At 47.4% G+C, this 15410-nt stretch overlaps 1 protein-coding gene across 1 annotated transcript in view; it reads left to right on the forward strand.

Annotated features, from left to right (window-relative positions):
- SHPK (sedoheptulokinase) overlaps positions 1-13639 on the forward strand; it is a 33441-nt gene extending 19802 nt beyond the window's left edge. Inside the window, exons 6-7 of the mRNA XM_055133929.1 lie at positions 3899-4099; positions 10234-13639. Of these exons, the coding sequence (XP_054989904.1) occupies positions 3899-4099; positions 10234-10646 (614 nt within the window). The 3' untranslated portion in view covers positions 10647-13639. The remainder of the gene's footprint in view (positions 1-3898; positions 4100-10233) is intronic.
- Positions 13640-15410: the final 1771 nt, after the last annotated feature.

Genomic DNA, 15410 nt, shown 5'->3' on the forward strand with positions numbered 1-15410 from the left:
ATGGACCTACGCATGTAAAATTCACATAATTTTCATGTCTTGAAATATAACATAAAATATAGCTTCTTTTCAGATAAGATAAAGCTATGAGGTGGACTCGGAGACAGCCCAAGTGTTAGAGCAGTGGTCCTCAACCACCAGGCTATGGACTGGTGCTGGTGTACAGTGTAGAGCGTTGAAAATGACCAGTCGGCTTCAGTGTTTCTGACAGCTTGTCAACAGACTGGTCTGCAGATAGGTGCAAAGGTTGAAGAACACTGGACCACAGCACATGCTTTGCATGTGGGGGTCCTGGGTTCAGCAATCCCAGGTTGTTGTCTGGTCCCTAAGGGTGGCCAGGAACCACCCTCGAGCACAGAGGGTCCTCTGTGCTGCCAGATCTGTCCAGTCCCCAAGGCACTCCTGAAGAAGACATAAGAAGATGCTACAGGACATTCACAGTGCCCTGCATTTTGGGCCTTCCTCAAATGTTAACCATGGAGTTGCCATATCCAACAATCCCACTTAACGGTTTTTCAGTTCTCTCAATCCCACCCAAGATAACTGAAAAAAAAAAAAACACAAAAACAAAACATGTTCACACAAAAATTTCCAGCAGCATTATTCATAATAGCCAGGAAGTAGAAACAACCTAAATTCCTAGCAACGGAGGAAAAGTTTACCAGAGTTTAGCCACAAAGGAAAAAAGTACTAATAAATGCCACACTTGTGTGAGCAAGGATGAAAGAATGAAAGCAGGGACAGTCTTGTTGCAGAAGAGCCACAGCTGGGATTCCGCTCTGTGAAATGTCTAGAATAGGGAGAGGCAGACGAATGGTTCTTAGAGCTCAGGAGTGGAGAGCAGTGCAGTTTCTTTCTGGAGTTTGAACATGCTCTTGAGGTAGAAGATGGTGATGGATGCCCAACTCAGACTGAAAACCCCTGAGCTGTGCATTATTATTATTATTATTATTATTATTATTATTATTATTTTACACAGTCAATAGCTGTGCTCGTTAATGCACGTTATTTCACGGTGAATTTATGTGAACTATATCTTAGCAATACAATTGTTTGAAAATATAAAAGCTATTTTTAGGGACTGGCTGTTTAGAAACAGATGGCAGGCTGGACATGCCCTGTGGGCAGGGTGTCATGTGCTCTGGCACCAGGAGGGATCTGGGCTTTCCTGCCTGGGCAGGGTGTTTGCGGGATACATCTCCAGTTGGCTCTGAAGAGAGCCTGGCTGAGAGAGTCTGCTTCTTGTTTTTATTTTTTTTCTTTTATTGAGTTAAAAGGACTTATAGTTATTTACAGCTGAGTTTCAGGCATATCATGTTCCAGCACTAATCCCATCACCAATTTCAGCTTCTCTCTACCAATGTCTCCAGGTTTCCTCCTACCCACTAGCCCTCCTCCTTGACAGGCATTTTTGTCTGGTTGTTGTAGTTTGGATCTCCTGCGTTCATTGGTGCTGTGACTGAGATCTATAGACATGTTACAGCTCTACACTGCCCATGTGTCCAAGGCTCCTGTCCCCTACCTTCCTCCTGCTACCCCGTATTTTTTATTTTTGGGGCCACACCCAGCAGTCCTCAGAGGTTACTCCTGGCTCTTTGCTCAGGAATCACTTCTGGAAAGGCTTGGGCAACTATATGTTGTGCTGGGGGTTAGATTTGGGATGGCCATGTACAAGGCAAGTTACCCTACCTGCTGTACTATCTCTCTGGCTCTGGAAAGAATCCACTTTGGGAGCTGCTCCTTGTTATCAAAGATTCCAAGAATTCATTGCATCCATTAGAATTATCATAGTTCAGCCTTGAGTTAAAAAATCTTAATCTGGGGGTTGGAGCAATAGCACAGTGGGTAGGGCGTTTGCCTTGCACGCAGCTGACCAGGGTTTGATTCTCAGCAACCCATATGGGATTTACTCAGTGCATGAGCCAGGAGTAAGCCCTGTGCATTGCCGGGTGTGACCCTAAAAAAAAAAGAAAATTTCAATCTGGCTCAAAGGACTGAGCACACACTTTGCATGTGGAAGCCCCAGGTTTGATCTTCAGCACCACAGCATCCCCCAAGCAACACCGGAAGTGGTTCAAATAAGTAAATGAATAAACAAAATAATTGCTATATTGTAGCACTGTAGCACTGTCATCTAGTTGTTCATCAATTTGCTCAAGCAGGCACCAGTAATGTCTCTGTTGTCTCTGTTGTTGAGACTTGTTACTGTTTTTGGCATACCGAATACACCACGGGTAGCTTGCCAGGCTCTGCCGTGCAGGCGGGATACTCTCGTAGCTTGCCAGGTTCTCCAAGAGGGGTGGAGGAATTGAACCTGGGTCGGCCATGTGCAAGGCAAACACCCTACCCACTGTGCTATTGCTCCAGTCAATTTAAAGTTGCAGTTCTAGGTTTTATTTTATTTTATTTTTTTGGTTGTTGTTCAGTTTGTTTATTTATTTATTTATTTATTTATTTGCCACACGTATTGGTGCTTGGTGGCTATTCACCAAATGCCTCAGCATTCAAAGCTGAAATTATCTCCTTGAGCTATCTCAAGGACCTGCTTTTTTGACTGTTGATAGTAATTCCTCTTAATTCAAGATTAAGTGGGGAAAGGTGAATTTCTGCCAATTTTGTTTGCACACATATAATAAAAAGACTTGAGGGGGTTGTCTCGCAGCCATGCTCAGGGACCCTGAGAGCTATTCGTGGAGATGCTTGGACAGTGGGGCTGCATGACTCAGTGCTATGGTCAGTGGCCGTGCTGCTTGAGCCCAGCGGTGTTGGGGCCAACAGGACCACATCCTGTGGTACTTGGGGGCCATGCAGTGCTGGGGATTGAACTTCGGTCCCTGTGTGGGTGAGGCATGCAGCTCTCACCACTGAATTAACTTCCTGGCTCCTAAATAAAAATTTCGGCGGGGGGGGGGGGCGGGAGGAGGGCACACCCGATGGTACTCAGAAGCTCTTGTCATTGTCTTAGTTGTGGTGACAGGCTCGGTGGAATAGGGAGAAGAGGTTATAGGCTTTCTGAGACTTGCTTTTGCCCTCCCGTAGGAAGGAAAGAGAACGGCGGCCTCAGTTTGGCCCAAGTGGACTGCGAGATCAGACTTTTGGGTCAGATCCTGTGAGCAATGGCGAAGGGACTCCTGGAACAGTTGGTGGGCCCTAGCCTCTGTCCAGAGGAGGAAATCAGCCCTGTGTGTAGGTCTGGGGGGAGGTTAGGAACACCCTGGGTATGACGAGGTGGGACTGTGCCGAACCAGTGAAACCTCAGTAAATTTAACACCAGGGCTGAGGTTTTAATAGTTTTCTAGAGCAAATCACCCTAATACTTGGTAGTTCCAAACAACAAATGCTCATTATCTCACACCATGACCTTCCTGCCTTTTGTTTTCCCCATACAATCTCTGAGAGTCAGGAATCTGGGTGTGATAGTCTGGCCAAGGGCCCTCAGGAGGTTGTTGATCCATTCCCTGCCTTCCCTCATCCTGGACTTCCTTGGCTGCCTCTTGTGTTGCTCTAGCAGGAAGCCTTAGCTCCATGGACACGGGCTTTTCCCTAGGGCGGCTTAGGCTGCCACCTGCCATCCCTCCTCCCTGTGGTCCCCACTTTACCCCTGTAGGTGAACCAAGAGATGCTGCGCTGCCTTTCTGACCTGGTTTCCGAAGCCACACACTGTCTCTTCTGCTGTATTTTCTCTGTTAGAGCAGGTCAGATCCCCCTCACAGAGGGAAGGGGAGGAAGGTTTCACAAGAGGAAAGGAGTTAGACTCCATCTCTTGACAGTAGTCGCAAGGTATCTGTGGGCACATGCTGAAAACCAGCACACTCTCCTCTTGACTGGTGGTGGGTGACCTGTGACCTCCGAGTTACCCCAACAAATTTAACTAACCTTTGCTTTCCCTCGACTGCAGTTCTGAACATCAGCACCTCACTGCAGCTGGTGGCCTCCATGCCACTGGGATTCCAGCCGGCTCAGACTCCAGACCCTGCTGCTCCTGTCGCCTATTTCCCGTACTTTGACAGGACATATCTGGCAGTGGCAGCATCACTCAATGGGGGCAATGTGCTGGCCACCTTTGTTCACATGCTGGTCGAGTGGATGGCAGATCTGGGTAAGTGTAAAGAGAAGAGCACCCGTGCTCTCTGCTCCCTCCACCTCCGCCCCCCCCCCGCCCCCAACCTGGCAGTATCTTGGAATTGAACAGAGTGTTGCAGCTTTTAGATTCATATTATAGTCCCAGCCAGTTTCAGCATATTTCTTCCTTACTTTGGGATCTGAGCTTAAAGACTTCCCTCTCATTTTAAGAGCTGCCTAATCTCTCTCTCTCTCTCTCTCTCTCTCTCTCTCTCTCTCTCTCTCTTAAAAAGGGGTAGCTTCCCCCTCACCTTAACTGTGCTGATCATAATAGTCTTCCAGCTCTGCCTCCCCACCCAGTGTCTTACCTTTTTTTTTTTTTTTCAGAAGAGCCACACTAATGCTGCTCAGGGCTTCCTCCTGGCTCTGTGCTCCGGATCATTCCTGGCGGGCCTGGGAGACCCTCTGTATTGTCAGGGACTGAACCTGAGTTCGCAGTGTGCAATGCAAATGCCCAATCCTCTATACTATCACTCCAGTCCTCTTTCTTACTTTCTTCGTTGATATATTCCTGAGTCCCTTGCATTTGAGGTTTTCCTTCTGGTGACCACAGAGAGCTAAAAATAAAAATGATCAAGCATAAATGAGTAATAAGACTCCTGGGTACTTTCACAGTGTTTTGAAATCCTCAAGGCATATATTGGCAAGTAGTTCCCTTTCTTGGTGCCTGGAAACTGCAGTGCCCACATGCTCTCTCCTTTAACCCCCAGGAAGAGGGGTCAGGCCACTTCTGCTCTGTAGTTAGAAGGAACCGTGAATCATCCTTCCAGGCAAGGGTCCTTTTCCACACCCGGAAGGTAGAAATGAAGTTTCTCATTCATAGAGGACCAAGGAAATTATGTACTGTCACCCTGTATATATGCTGGTCACCCTGTAGCAGCTCAGAGTCAGACTTTTCCAGAAAGAGTCCAAAATAGTGAAGAGGTTCAGCACACGCAGCGCAAGGCATGTGGGGTGCTCACGCTGGTGGTGCAGACCAAGAGCTGCTGACCAATATTGTTCATTCAGATGTTGGGATTTGAGGGGCATTCTGCCTCTGGCTGAGTCTTGGAATGCTCTAGTGGAAAAAAAGGAGCTCTGATATTGTTGCCTTGCATCAGAAAAGGTTTTCAAGATGCATAAGCAATTCCCAGAACCTCCAGGCAATCCTCCTGTGGAGATTAGGTCTGTCCATTGTTTACAGAATTGGCCAGTGCTTGTCTTTAAGCTAAAGCAACTGAAGTTTCTTAGCTCTGAGAGAAGTTTCTCTGGAATATCCTTTCTAAAAGAAAAGGCTTTTGCCTTTTCCATAGCTTTGATTTCTATGAAACACAATCTTGAAGGTTAATATTTTATGTAACGACCTTTTATGAAATGTCATTTGAAAAAATAACTAGATATAAGTAGGATAAATTTACTTAGATAAAAATATTCCATTTAACAATCAGATATGAAAATATTAAAGTATAAAAAGCCTCCTGGGGCCTGAGGCTCACTCAGAGGGCCACTGTACATGCTCTGCATGAGGGACGCCTGGATTTGATCCCAGGCTTCTCAGAGTCCCCTGAGCACCAGAAGTGATTCTCCAGCACCAAGCATGGAGTGATCTTTGAAAACTGCTGGCTGTAGCACCGCAGAAAACAGAACAACCCCTCCAACAGCTCCCCTAAAACTTGTTCCACTCAGAGTCCCCAAAGTTTGCTTTGTATCTTCCTCAGGTTTGAAAACAAGTTCCATCTTCCTATGGTAGAACAGAGTAGGGAGTCCCATCTGGGTGCTTGGGTTTGCTGTCGCTTCCTTGACACCTTTGGGCAGATTCCTTAGCATCTCTTCTCTCATCTGGAAGGAGAAATTTTCTTTCTATATTCTTTTTTCTTATTATTCCAATATTTATTTTTGTTACAGACTAATTTATTGGGAAAATTTCTTTTTTAAAATTTATTTATTTTTTAATTAATGAGTCACAGTGAGGATACAGTTACAGATTCACACATTTTTGTGCTTGTTTTTCCCTCATGCAGTGTTTGAGAGCCCATCCCTCCACCAGTGTCCATTCTCCACCACCAATAAACCCAGTATCCCTCCCACACCCAATCCCATCCCCCCATCCCACCCCGCCTCTGTGGCAGTGCATTCCAATTTGATTTCTCTCTTTCCTTTTGGGTGTTGTGGTTTGCAATAGGGGTATTGAGTAGTCATCCGGTTCAGTCTCTAGTCTACTTTCAGCACGCATCTCCCTTCCTGCGCGGGATCTCCAATCACATTTTACTTGGTGTTCCCTTCTCTATCTGGGCTGACTTTCCCCCAACGTGTGAGGCCAGCTTCCAAGCTATGGAGCCAACCTCCTGGTATTATATACTACTATTCTTGGGTATTAGTCTCCTACTCTGTTATTTTATATTCCATAGATGAGTGCAATCTTTCTATGTCTGTCCCTCTCTTTATGGCTCATTTCACTTAGCATGATACTTTCCATGTTGATCCACTTATATGCAAAGTTCATGACTTCATCTTTTCTGACAGCTGCATAGTATTCCATTGTATAGATGTATCAAAGTTTCTTTAACCAGTCATCTGTTCTCGGACACTCGGAGTTTTTCCAGATTCTGGCTATTGTAAACAGTGCTGCGATGAACATATAAGTGCAGATGTCATTTTGACTATACTTTTTAGTTTCTCCAGGATATATTCCCAGCAGTGGTATTGCTGGAACAAATGGAAGCTCAATTTCTAATTTTTTGAGAAGTGTCCATATTGTTGGAAGGAGAAATTGTCCTACATCACTTATTTATTTATTTTTGGTTTTTGGGACCACAGCCCGCAGTGCTCAGGGCTTCCTCCTGGCTCTGTGCACAGGGGTCACTTTTGGCGGGCTTGAGGGACCAGATGGGATACTGAATATTGAACCCTGGTCAGCCATGTGCAAGGCAAGTGCCCTAGCTGCTGTACTATCACTCCAGCCCCTTGTCTTACTTCGAAGGACTATGAAGATTAAATGACTTAACACAATGAAGCACTTAGGGCAATGTCTGGTCCATACTAAGTGCCACGTAAGGGCTGCATTGCAGAAAGTGGTGAGACCACCCCAGGAGAGCAACCTGCTTCCCAGCTATATTCCTTCACTGTTCTTTGACCTTTCACTTCCATGTTCCCCAAACTCTGATCTTCTGTTGTTCTAAGTCCATGGAGTGGACACTTGGCAACTGGCAGCATCTGGGCAATAAAGTATTTGGTTATCGCTGTTGGAGAGGATGTGGGGAGAAAGGGACCCTTCTTCACTGCTGGTGGGAATGCCGACTGGTTCAGCCCTTCTGGAAAACAATTTGGACGACTCTCAAAAAATTAGATATTGAATTCCCATTTGACCCAGCAATACCACTGCTGGGAATATATCCCAGAGAGGCAAAAAAGTACAATCGAAACAACATCTGCACATGTATGTTCATCGCAGCACTGTTTACAATAGCCAGAATCTGGAAAAAACCCGAATGCCCCAGAACGGATGACTGGTTGAGGAAACTTTGGTACATCTATACAATGGAATACTATGCAGCTGTTAGAAAAAAGGAGGTCAAGAATTTTGTAGTCAAGTGGATGGGCATGAAAAGTTTCATGCTGAGTGAAATGAGTCAGAAAGAGAGAGACAGACATAGAAAGATTGCACTCATCTATGGTATATAGAATAACAGAGTGGGAGACTAACACCCAAGAACTGTAGAAATAAGTACCAGGAGGTTGACTCCATGGCTTCGAGGCTGGCCTCACGTTCCGGGGAAAGGTCAACTCAGAGAAGCGATCACCAACTACATTGTAGTCGAAGGCCATGTGGGGGAAGGGAGTTGCGGGCTGAATGAGGGCTAGAGACTGAGCACAGCGGCCACTCAACACCTTTATTGCAAACCACAACAGCTAATTAGAGAGAGAAAACAGAAGGGAATGCCTTGCCACAGTGGCAGGGTGGGGTGGGGGGGAGATGGGATTGGGGAGGGTGGGAGGGACACTGGGTTTACGGGTGGTGGAGAATGGGCACTGGTGAAGGGATGGGTTCCAAACTTTGTATGAGGGAAGTATAAGCACAAAAGTGTATAAATCTGTAACTGTACCCTCACGGTGATTCTCTAATTAAAAATAAATAAATTTAAAAATAAAAAAAAATAAAAAAAAAAAATAAAAATTAAAAAAAAAATAATAAAGTATTTGGTTATGGTGTAGGTGGGTGGATAGAAAAGGGCCCCCAGGGTAATGGAATTCTTGGCAAGTAATAAAACCAGTAGCCTCTAGGGTACAAAGCTGACCTTATGAGATCAAGAGCCTGATGAGACTTCACCTCATGGGCCCAGAGAAGGCTGGAGAGAGCCTTGGAGAGAAGTTTGGGCAGGAACAAAGGCCAGGGAAGGAATTTCAAATTTCAACCACTCCCAACTCTACCCCTTTGGCATTCACTCTAGCAATGAACTCTTACCTAGGTAGAAGCCACGTATGGGGCAGCTTGGGAAAACCCCAATAAAAGCCACCTTAACAAAGGAAGTGCATACATCTGCTGCCCGAGCCCATGTGCTGCTTGTGACCATGTGACTGAGCACATATGTTGCCTAAACACATGTGTTGTCTGCATGTCCCCTCTTGAGGTGTGTACTGAACCTCTCTCCATCTCTGGAGAAGCCCACATTCTCTCTTAAACGTGTTATTCCTTCTCCCTTTTCTCTCCTTCCTTCCTGTTCCTAAAACCCTCCAAATAAAATCTGTTTTTCCTTCACTGCTTGTCTCCTTTCTTTTCTGTGAGGTAGGATGATGAACTGGAAGGCCTGGGTAAGACCTAGACCTGTCTTTCCTTTCCTGCAAAGAACAATTCCTCACTCCAGCCTGAGTCCATAACTCCTGGAGAAACCGGGTGGTGGAGATCAGCTCCCAGGCCTAGAGGTCAAGTGGGCGTCAGGTGTGGCTCGATGGCCACCTAGTGGGGCTGGCAGGGCTCTGGCCTGTGCTGCATGGGGCTCATCCACAGGCTTTATCAGTCTTAGCCTTCCCAGCCAGTCCTGGGCTGGCAGAGGTACATCAGGGGAAAGTGACCATCTCTCTCCTCTCTGCTTCACATAAGCTACCTGTGGGGACCCACCAACTTCAGAGGTGCATATAGCTTTTTGAGCTACTGTTTTCATGTTCTTCAGATACATACCTCGGTGGTATTTTTGATCTTTTGTGTTTGGGGGATATACTCAGGGGTACTCAGGGGCTACTCCCTTCTCAGTGCTTGGGGGTTGTTCCTTGTGCTGCAATATTTTCAGCCTTACCCACTGTCTAAGGGACTGTGGGCTCAAACCCAGATCTTCTGCATGCAAAGTATGTAACTGGTTTTTTTTTGCACTGTCTTTCTGGTTCCTCAGCTGATTCTTATACTTTTTGGTGTTGATAAGTACTGACCTAGACCCCCCCTTTGTTTTTGCTTTTTGGGTCACACCCGGCAATGCACAGGGGTTACTCCTATCTCATGCACTCATGCATTCAGGAATTACTCCTGGCAGTGCTGGGGGACCACCATATGGGATGCTGGGAATTGAACCCAGGTTGGCTGCATGCAAGACAAATGCCCTAACTGCTGTGCTATCTCGCCAGCCCCAAGTGGTTCATTTTCAAATGTGAAAAGCATTTGGGCTGGTGGTTGTCAGCCTCTACCAAGGGGTGGGCAGTCCTGTAGTACTGGGATTTCTATGAGACATCTAATAAGTATGTATTGTACTGATGTGCATTGATCATCAAGTTATGATATTTATTAATCAGTGTGATGCGTTTGGTTCTTTTAGGACCACAGATTCCTTTGCAGTGGTATGGTCAGAGTGCTACCACTCCACAAACCCAACCATACTGTCCCTTCGGTAACACTTTTCACATCTCTCCAGATGTCTGGATAAGGGCCTGCAGTGAGAGAGCTGTCTGGGCTCTGGGACAGAGCATGGCTAGCCAGTCAGAGGATACAAGACCCCGAGCCTGGAAGCAGCCAGCTACCAGAAAGGATTGCTCCACCCTAACCAAAAAGAGGAGCAAGGAGACCTTTCCCCGCTGCCTGGGAATTCTGTACAGTCTCACCCAGCTTCACGGGTTGCAGGAGCTGACACATGTCTATGTCCCTGGCAGGTCTGCAGGTTGAAGAATCCACTGTGTATTCACGCATGATCCAGGCAGCTGCACAGCAGAGAGATACCCACCTAACCATCACCCCGACGGTGCTGGGTGAGAGGCATCTGCCCGACCAGCTGGCCTCCGTGACCAGAATCTCCTCCTCTGACCTCTCCCTGGGGCACGTGACCCGGGCGCTGTGCCGAGGCATCATCCAGAACCTGCACTCAATGCTTCCATTTCAGCAGCTCAAAGAGTGGGGTGTGGAACGGGTTATCGGGAGTGGAAGTGCACTGTCTCGGAACGAGGTGCTGAAGCAGGAGGTGCAGAGAGCTTTCCCCATCCCAGTGTCCTTTGGGCAGGATGTGGATGCAGCCACGGGGGCAGCTCTGACTATGCTCCAGAGAAACCACAAGCAGCAAAAGAGTTAGACAATAGGTTCTTTGGCCAAAGGATGGCTGAAGACTTTTATCAAATGAGCATTCCTGACATGATTTGGAATCAACCTCATAGACGGCCCTATGGGCAGCTTTTAAATCATGCTTGTTTCCAATGGCGTGCCCTCTTGAACAAGAACCAATCCCGAGAGAACACTTTCAATTTTGCAGCCAGGAAACACCAATCAGATCTTATATCATTACCTCCTGAAAAGCGCTCACTTTGGAGCTGGTTGCAAGTGCAGTTGTAGGAAGAAAATAGAGTGAAAAAAAGGAAGAGGGATTCTGGTTCCCAGCATCTCAGCCAGCAGGCTGTCCTGTGACAAAGTGAAATAAGAAGAGATTCCAGACACCCATTTCTGGTGGTTGTGAGGCTCAAAGTGAGGGGGGAAAAATCCCAACCATCCCCTCCTCCATAGCTAGACTTTGCATCAGTTGTTATTTTTAGGACATGGATCTTAGACTTAGGACTGTTGGAAAATTCCTTCCCACCTGGGTGGGAGCATGTAGCTCTTTGCCATCTCATTCTTCCCTTCCAGATAGCTTGGACAGCAGGTGACCTAAGGACCATGAAACAGCCTGGCTTGCACGGGCCCATAAACATGCAACCTCTTGTGTGTACTTCCCTGCCCCTCACCCAAGGAGACCCAGAAGTACTCTGGCTGCTCTTGATCCTCGTAATATAGCTCACTTGAAGGCACAAAACAGTGAAGGAAGGTGTGACCAGCAAAGCGGGAGGGATGCTGCATGCCCTGTTTCAAGCAGGACCCTTTTCCGGGAGCGTGTCTGTGCAGAAGTGGGCTTTTGTTCCTGCAGGTCCTTGTGAAGCGTTGCTACAGAGCATACTCCTGCCAGAGGGTGTGGCCAACGGAATTCCCCAGAACCCTTAATCTCTAGCTCTTTCTCTGGGACAGGCCTTACCGGCTCCTTGTCTCGGGCTTGCAAAAACTTCCTATTTGAGATGACATCTTAGGGTACCTTGTTAGGGATGTCCAAGGATAGGGAGAGCCTAGCTCTACCCTTACCCCAGGCCCAGGCAGGCCTGACTGGAAGGCATCAGGGAAATAGAAGGATTGTTTGGGAAACTGACATCTTTTTTCTTTGTCATGGTTACTTTATCAATTATGTGATTGTTGAAAATTCTTAAATGTATCTTCCTGACTGTGCTGATTGAACTTCAGATCATAAAGCTGCCGCTTCCAGATTATGTTCCTTTACTTAATTTTTAAAAACAGTTTTATTTTTTAGTGAAGCAAGGTCATTTTTATCGAATGGAACTTACTTAGAGTGAAAGAAAAAAAAAAGTGTTCCACAGAGTGGAAAAAAACCCAAAGAAACATAGAGACAAGCAAGCTAGATACGTGTCCAAGGGGACCCCAGGCTGAAAGAGCAGCCAAGTCCCTTCCTTTAGCAAGGCCCAGCCTCTCTGTTCCCAGAAGACTACAGGATACAGCATGGCTGCAGAGCGAGGAAGGGCTGGGGGATGCATCTGGTCTTGAGGATGGTTTGTAAGTTGTTCAATGGGAGAGCCTTGCCCCCCCCGGCAGTCACACTGGGACAAGTGACAGATCACTCAGGAAAGTTATAGAATTTGTCCCCTCAGAATGAGTTAAAATGCACTGTTTTGGAAGAGCTGAGGAAGGCTTGATGGAAGAACTGCCCCCACTCCTGCACCTCTTTCACCCCCAGAAAGACTGATAATAACAGCCAAGTCCATCAGGAGGAACTGGCTTGCAGAAACCAAGGTTCGAATCCTTGCATGTGGCTGACCCCAATTTGAATCCAGGAGGCTGTGTGTCTTGCTCTCTCTGATGCAGTGTATGGAGTCTATAGGGTAAAGGATTAGGAACTGGTGGTTAGTTCCTGCAAACCTGAGCAGCCAAGACAGCCCAGAGCACCAGGGCTCTCTGCTCTCTCTACGGACCAGAAGCCCTTTCAGCCTCCAATGCCGGAGCCTCCCTCACCTTGTGTGTGCTTGTCAGGGAACGATTCTGATGCAGTTTCTAGTATGCGTAGAATTTGAGGGTGTAGGGCTGCATTTCCCAGCCTAAAGCCACAAACCACTTAGAGCAGGGGTTCCAATAAGAGTCGGAGCGGGGCTGGAGTGATAGCACAGCAGGTAGGGCAGGTAGCGTGTTTGCCTTGCATGTGGCCCACCCAGGTTTGATTCCCAGCATCCCATATGGCCCCTGCGTACCGCCAGGAGTAATTCCTGAGTGTAGAGTCAGGAGTAACCCCTGTGCATTGCCAGGTGTGACCCAAAAAGAAAAAAAAAATAAAATAAAAATAAAAGAGTCGGAGGGATTGGAATAATAGTACAGCATAGAGGGCACTTGCTTTGCTTGAAGAACCTCCAGGTTTGATTCTCAGCATCCCATACGTTTCCCCGGAGCACTGACAGGAGTGATCTTTAAGCACGGAGCCAGAAGTCAGTCCTGAGCACTGCCAGGGGTGACCCGAAATACAGAAAAAGAAAAAAAAAAAGAGTTTGAGATGAGACCAGCATGCACATCAAGGGAGGAACTGGACTCCTGTTGCACTTGCCATTGTACTATCTAGCCACATGCGCTAGGGACAGTCCCAATGTCTTGATCTCATAAGCATGAGACACGCTTGTATTTCCTCACCAAATTTGCCTAAATGCAAACAAGTGGGTCGTGGCTGTGTAGAAGCCTTTGGAGGGCTAGTGAGAGATTTACCACACTCTTTCCTTTGCACAGTGACTCGTGATGACTGAGAGAGTAGAGACCCTGTCAGTCAGGGTTCCCCATGAGGGCAACGTAATGTGGCCCCTCACCAGTGAGTCTTACAGAATGCAACAGAGTAACAGTGATAGAAATATCTAAAGCCGCTGAGATTTGGAGGTGGTTTGGGATTTGGAAGTGGTGTGGTTTCGTGTGCAAATGTAGCTCAGACTCTGAGAGAGGGGTGGGGGGAGGAGAGAGGAGAGAGAGAGAGAAGAGAGAGAGAAAGAGGAGAGAGAAAGAGAGGAGGAAAGAGGAGAGAGAGGAGACAGAGAGAGGGGAGGAGAGAGGAGAAAGAGGAGAGAGAGAAGAGGGGAGGAGAGAGGAGAAAGAGAAGAGAGAGAGAGAGAAGAGAGAGGAGAAAGAAGAGAGAGAGGAGAAAGAGCACCCAGGTTTGAACCCCTGGCACCACATATGGTCCCCTGAGCATTGCCAGGGGGTGCAGATCTGACCTCAGAGCCAGGAATTGTCACTGAGCATGGGGAGGGGGTGCCCAACTTTCCTCCCCCATAAAAATACAAATGAAACACTTGGTTTATCCTGCTGACTGCAGCCACAGTCAATACTGTACCCAAGAAGTCTCATGTGTGCCCCGCAGATGTCTGCTGGGTATGGTGAAGTGCAGTGGAGTTCCTGTGAGTTTAAGAAGTGCCTAGAGGGTCATGCTTGGTCTCGGCCCTCAGCCACACTTCCATGCACACACCACATTTGTGAGAGTGAGAGATTCTCAGTACAGACACGCACTTGCATGACTCATGACTTATGAAACATTAAGCAAATCTTTTTTTTTTCCATTAAAAAAACAATTAGACCCTCCAGCTAATGGCCGGATACAGCTCAGCAGTCAGCAAAAGTGGTTCTTATTCTGACAATAACAATGAGAACAATGATCTCTTATGCCCGCCTGAAGCTTTACTGGCTCACATTCACTCCCACTAACCTTTCTAATCCCCAGAAAAGCCCTGCAGAGCAGGCAGGGCCAGTGTCTCGACTATTTGGTGGATAAAAAACAGGCGTAGAGCTTCAGCGATCACCCCAAAGGCAGCCAGCCAGCCAGCGCCTGGTCTGTCCTGCCGCTTTGACTACAGGCCTTGACTTCTCACTGCTGCTTCCCGGCTCCCTGTCCCTGCCCTGGCCAAGCTCTGCAGAGCAGGACTCAGCCATCTGGAGCGGAGCGGATGCCACATCCCTCCTGCTTCAGACAGTCTGCTCCAACGAATGTCGGTGGGCCCCACTTGTGACATATGTGAAGCGGGGAGGAGTAAGACGGTCACTTTCTCCCCATCCGCCTCTGCCACCCAGGACTCAGGGTTACTGGGTTTTTGTCTCTCCTCGCAGAAAAGAATTTCAGAAGTAGACAGACAGTGAAGTAAACATTTTATTTGGAGCTTTTGAAGTGGAGGAGGAAGAGAAAGTAACATGCTCGAGAGAAGGCAGACTTCTGCAAGGGTGGAGAGAGAGAGAGCCCCATATACATCCCAACATTAGATATGAAAGCATGAAAGTACGCATTTCAAGAGGGGAGATGTGGGTAAGGCACTTGCCTTGCACGTGACCAACCTGGGTTCCACCCCTGAACCTGCATATGACCCCTTGAGTCTTGTCATGAGTGACTCCTGAGCACAGAGCCAGGAGAAAGCTCCAAGCATAGCCAGATGTGGCCCAACAACCAAAAAATAAAAAAGCTCAAGTTGTCCCTGTCTTTGGATGAGTTATAGACACTTAGAGAACTGAACTGCTTGTCCTGGGGCTTGGTACTACCAGGCCTGATTCCCCCTCGTTCTTCCAGTTGTTCCAGGCTGACAGTTCCTGACTTTGGTAATCAGGTCTTTTCAGCACATGGTGATGTAGGCAGGTAGGTTAGGGAAGGCTCCCCCTGCCCCCATCACAGCAGTGAAACTCCGGGGAAGTAATAAAGCCACCAGTGCTAAGTCTGACCCACCTTGAGGATACAGAAAGCAAGACCTGATAAGACCTTCTCCAGCAGCAGACCCTGAGGAGACTGGACCCCTCC

Source organism: Sorex araneus, chromosome 3, assembly GCF_027595985.1.
Source record: "Sorex araneus isolate mSorAra2 chromosome 3, mSorAra2.pri, whole genome shotgun sequence".
Classification (NCBI taxonomy): Eukaryota; Metazoa; Chordata; class Mammalia; order Eulipotyphla; family Soricidae; genus Sorex; species Sorex araneus.